The 5,832-nt window shown below is 33.6% G+C and overlaps 1 protein-coding gene across 1 annotated transcript; it reads right to left on the reverse strand.

Moving 5' to 3' along the window:
* Positions 1 to 2,187: 2,187 nt before the first annotated feature.
* On the reverse strand, positions 2,188 to 5,370 carry LOC131366084 (uncharacterized). Its single transcript, XM_058410248.1, has 7 exons — positions 5,235 to 5,370; positions 4,820 to 5,122; positions 4,312 to 4,641; positions 4,082 to 4,138; positions 3,575 to 3,682; positions 3,455 to 3,492; positions 2,188 to 3,248 (listed from the first exon to the last, which is right to left on the reverse strand). Exons 1-7 carry the CDS (start codon positions 5,272 to 5,274, stop codon positions 3,183 to 3,185), a joined length of 942 nt encoding a protein of 313 aa, XP_058266231.1. The 5' UTR covers positions 5,275 to 5,370; the 3' UTR covers positions 2,188 to 3,182.
* Positions 5,371 to 5,832: the final 462 nt, after the last annotated feature.

Genomic DNA, 5,832 nt, shown 5'->3' on the forward strand with positions numbered 1-5,832 from the left:
GCTGCTAAAAGTTGTTAATTACTGCCAAATGCTGCTAACTGTTTGTTGTTGCTAGTTGTCTTCTTGGTTACCGCTGATCAAAAGAGAATTCGCTTTATTAGAAGTAGATTTTGGAATAAAATGTGGCCACGCAACAGGAAGTCATGTGCATGTGTCCTTGTTTCATCACCACATTACGAATTCTGTCCAAATTTTCTAACCAAACCAGTAAAATGAGTGCTGAGTGAACTTAATGATACTTAAAGCAAATTAAGCACAAAATCACATTCCAAATATAAATTTAATACAACACAGCTTATAGTATCAATATATAAAAAGAAAAAAAAAACATTCATTCCAAGTTGCAATGAATTCCCCAAAAAACCCAAAAATTGTATTGCATTATTATTATTATTATTATTATTATTATTATTATTATTATTATTATTATTAATGCCCACAGGGCATTGATCTGTCTAAAGGCAATATTTGACTTTAGACACCCCTGCCCCAGGCTAATTTCAATTATTATAACAGAAGCAAAACTACAGTTAATCTATAACGTCACTTTATATTTTAATATGAAATTATATCATGATAAAATCTCCAGGGATCACTTTATCCTGGTCAGGGTGGATATCCTGAAAAACCCTGGAAGTGAGGCATGGATACAAGTTGAATGGGACACCAGTCCATTACACCATGCATAAAGTTACACACCTAGTAGCAACCTGGAGGAAACCCACACAGATACAGGGACAACATGCACATAAACTCACACAGACAGAAACCTGAGCTCAGTGATACTGATACTGATACCTGGTACTCACTGCACCACCCTACCATTTCTTTAAGCAAACATCTGAAAACTTCATATCCTATTTTCATTCAGAACAGACTTTTATCACATTAAAAAAACATTTTATAACAGATGTTTTAATGTGGAGATATTTGTCTGTATTTTTTGTTTTGGTAGCAACAAAAAAGCAATTTTTCACTAAACAAATCAAAAATTGTTATGCAATACATGCTCTTAGTGCTTTATAAAAAGGCATCAATGATTATTAGCTGAATCCTACACCTGGTCCTGCTTTGTATAAATTATTCATGTTATGTTTCTATTTGTTTTTTCCAAAAAAGCTTACATGGTTTCTATAACTCAACTGCTATTTATGTTACTGAATGTTCTGTGGGTGAAAGGGTTGACCCAACAGATCTGACCGAGTTCCCATAACTGTGTATAAAACAGCAAACATCAGCATGCTTTCTTACATTATAAAGGTGGAGCTGATACTCAAACAGAAACAGGAATTATGAACAGCTTCTGTAATTCTTGTTTCACTTTCAGTACAAAATTGCACAAATTTCACATTTATGTGACTTATAATAAGACCTCACTTAGTCAGCTTTAAAACATTTTCTACTGAAATACAGTGACCCAACAGAGTATTGTACACTTAAGCCACATTTACATATGTTAGGATTTCCCTGGATTTTAGTAAACAACATGTCAATACCAATCCGAGTGACATTTATTTTTTAAATCATACCACAAGGACTCTTTTCAAAATTTCGAACTTTTAATTAAATTCATTTCATGAATAAATCCATATAGACATACATAATGCCCTCATTGACATTTTTATGAAGTTGTGTTCAATGTTTCTGCAGCACTTACTGGACTAAATATACTGATTTACGAAAGATAACACTGATTATCCATGTTATTATGGTTTCCTGTTATTTAAGTAGCTCAGTTTTGCCGGTTTCTTTGCTCTGAGTTCAATATTTTGTTTCCAGCTTCTCCTGTTGCTTAGGATTTCCTTTTTTTCCTCTTTTCTGTTTTTTTTCTCCTTATTTTAGTTCCTGCTTTTATGCTGTTTTCTTAGATATTTAGTACTAGTTATATATATATATATATATATATATATATATATATATATATATATATATATATATATATATATATATATATATATATATATATAGTTATTATTTATTGTTGGGCAAAAACAAAAGAAAAGTTTATGAGTTTATTAGTGGTAAAAAATATTTCGGATTTCAATTGTTTGGATTTCAAATGTTCCCTGTTAATTAAAATTAAATAAATATATTCAGATAAAATAAGAAAGAACAATTTTCACGTAGAGTGCTGAGAAAAATGAGTGCAGTGTTTATATTTGGAAGTTTATTTTTTATTGATAATGATTTAGCAAAGGGGAATTTCATGGACATATAGCAGATATACATGATTATATAGATTGTAGATCTTCTTATTAAGCATCAACAGCATAACCAAAATAGGACATATAATATGATGAATGAGATGACATCAATAAATGTCTATACTGTGATCAACTAGACTCATGAAACAGGTTCATATTTAAACTGTAATAAAGTAACATCTAATAACAGAGCAGAATAAAGCACAGTAACATCATGCCATAAGATGAATAAAGATCAGGGTTCTGTGGGAGCCAAACTATTACTTCCAGGACTTGTTCCCTATGCTGAAGAGACAATTACTTTTCCTAATGAAATTGGTATGTTTGGGGTCATTGTCCTGCTGCGGAATAAACTTGGGGTCAATCAGACACCTCCCTGATGGTGTTTCATGATGGATACGTATCTGCCTGTATTTCTCAGCATTGAGTGCACCATTAATCCTGACCAAACTCCAACATAGTCAGGAATCTCCACCATGCTTCACTGTTGCCTGTAGTCACTCATTATTGTACCATTTTCCAGCCCTTCAGAAAAAAACTGCCTCCTGCTGAAGCCAAATATTCAAATTATACTCATCAGTCCAGAGGAACTGCTGCCATTTTTCTGCACCCCAGTTCCTATGCTCATTCTCGCCATGGTGTATGACCTGTGACCTGAAACCGTCTTCCACAACCTCACCTTAGTTCTTATGCTCACTTTGCATTTTGTAAATTGATCAAAGCAAGCAATTAAAAGAACAAGAACAACCACACACACACACACAGACACACACACATGATGGCTAGCAGTCCTCAAGAACCTTGTGACTGAACTAGTTTGGATTTCTGATCAACATGCTTTTTTAGATCACAGTCCTTTAAAAAAGTGAAGAGAGACTCACTAGAGAGTTGAGCCACTACGATGCAGCTCAGAACATTAAGAACAGAGATCAACAGCTCAAGCAGGAGGTTCTGACTGATTCTTTTACTGCTGCAGTTTCATACTTCACTCGTTCCAATGTTTTCATACACAGAATCTGAATCAGTGTTATAATCAGGAGTTAGCTGAAAGCAGAAAAAAAGATAATTGTCACTCGCATCCTCTCACAGTAATGAACTCAGTGTTCAGTTTAACATGATCATGTGAAAGTGTCAACATGCCACATTATAGAATTATAGCATGTTCTCACAACAATCTTAAGAATATAATACTAGACAGTAACTTGAGCACATTTACACTCTCACACACTCACACACTGACAATTACTCACTTGTTTATTGTCTTTATTCCTGAATGAATGCACATTATCTGTAATTATAAACAAAGACATGACTTTTTCAGCAGCTCTCTCTCTCTGTGTGTGTGTGTGTGTGTGTGTGTGAAAATTTACCTTGTGTTCTCTTGTGTCTCAGTTTGTAGATCATTATCAGTGCAAATCCTCCGATCAGCAGCAGAGTCCCACAGACACACACACTGATGATGATAAATGATGAGGAACCTGGAGACAGAAACAGAGACAATACAGAACAGGAACAGATCAAACACATCAACTTCATATATGACCACAAACACATATATTACAATATAATATCATAATAACATAAAATGAATAAATGGTTAATAAACATTAATTAAGCACTAAAAATGAATCACAACAACTATAATAATAATAATAATAATGATAATAATAACTGCACTATTACTGCCATGTTGCAGAAAAGGAAAGACACAGAAAGATGTTGCAGATGTTGTTACTCAGATGTTGCAGATTCTCTTTTCACTCTAATATAAAACAAGACTACAACCTCTACCAGTAGCAGCCGAAAGAAAACAAAAAAACACAATGAAAGAGTAAGTTATTTATAAAGAGTGAGATTAAAGAGTGAAGAGTTCTTACTGAAACACACTGCAGATGGAGTGGCTGTTGTTGTTGGGTGAATGTTTGTGCTCGGTTCTAAATATAAGATTGTAAAAATCATAGACAAATTAGCTGTTTATAACTTTTAAAAAGGCCATGACTGAGACGAAGACTAAGACTCTAATGATTTCTCAGCTCTCAGTTTTAGTTCTAGTTAGAATGATTTGTCTAAACATTTCTTTTGAAAATGGCAAAACTACAATGCTCACCTGTAACATGTAGCCACATCTCTCTAAAGTAGGAGTTATATTTGACTGACCCCCCTCCATTCCACACGCCAAATAAATAAAATACTTCATCAGTTTCTCTCATGTCGCTGATGTTCACAGTGAGAACTTTAGCACTTCTGTCATCAGAAATGGAGAATCTGCCGTTCTGAAATTTTGTGTCAGTATCAAGAATTCGTTCAATATTATTGTCATCATCCACTTTGTTGACATATTTGATGTTTCTCTCATACTCCACTGGATAGTTACAGGTGATGGTGATATTCTGCCCAAGATAAGTGCTCATTATTTTTGGCACCCCAGAAGATGTATCTGTCAATTAGACAAACAAACAAACAAACATTAAATAGACTTTCTAAGCTTTATAGACGTGTAATACCTTTAATGCACAGTTATAAAAGTATTAGTTCTATATACCATATGAAAGTTTTAAATGTGTGTGAGTAGATACAGAGGTATTAGAAAAAAAAACCCTAAAACTTTTACTCACTATTATGAACTTTTAGGGTCACAGTGGAGATGCTCTGATCCCCCAGTCCAAATCTATACGTTCCAGCATCTTGTGGCTTCAGCTTTCTGATCAATACTATGAAGTGGTTTTCTGTGTTTGAATACAACTTGAATCTTCCATCTTGAACTTTAGAGCGTTTGGTGTCAGCACGTATTATATCAGTGCAGTCTTTTTCATTCATTTTGCAAATATATTTACTGGTGTGTTTGTTCCACTGTATATCAGAGATGATAGTGACACTTCCTCCTGAGTAACCATTCACAGCAGTGCAGTCTACTGGACCTGTCAATCAAAAGAAAATCACACTCATGTCAGGAACCTCACTGAGCTTTCAATATTTTCACAATCCAGTATAAATAACTTCACATGCAGTTACTAAAGAAGAATATCTGACCTGAGATCAGGTAGAGGATGATGAGGAGGAGGATCTTCATCCTGGAATGAAATTCAGCTTCACTTCACTTACACTCCTTAACATCTGTTGGACTTGTCTCTTGAACTTGAACTGATCTCACTGAGGAAAGTTCTACTGATCCTCACATCTGCTTTGTGATCTGATTCTGCATTTTTTAGATCTGTCATTTCCTCTTTTCTCACAATGCTGTTTTCAGGTTGTGTTTAAGCAGCTGCTTACATAAATAGGTGCACAAGAAAAGATAAATAGATAAAAACATACAAGTTTTATTTATTTATTTATTTATTTATTTATTTATTTATTTATTTATTTATTTATTTATTTATTTATATTTTATTAGTAAGTTAATATCCATAAATATTCATATGAACATTGTATTGACAATGCAGTTGTCAATGATGCTTCATGTCTTTTGGGTATGTCTTCAATTATTGCTGAAGATATTTTCTGAAGAATTATCTTACTGCAATGAAACCAAGTGTTGCTCCTTCTAATCCAAGCCTGAAGAGTCTGTATTGTTTATCAGGTTGTTTAGCTTTTGCAAGTAAGTAATAGGTACAGTATCTCACAAAAGTGA

Source organism: Hemibagrus wyckioides, linkage group LG15 (assembly GCF_019097595.1).
Source record: "Hemibagrus wyckioides isolate EC202008001 linkage group LG15, SWU_Hwy_1.0, whole genome shotgun sequence".
Lineage (NCBI taxonomy): Eukaryota > Metazoa > Chordata > Actinopteri > Siluriformes > Bagridae > Hemibagrus > Hemibagrus wyckioides.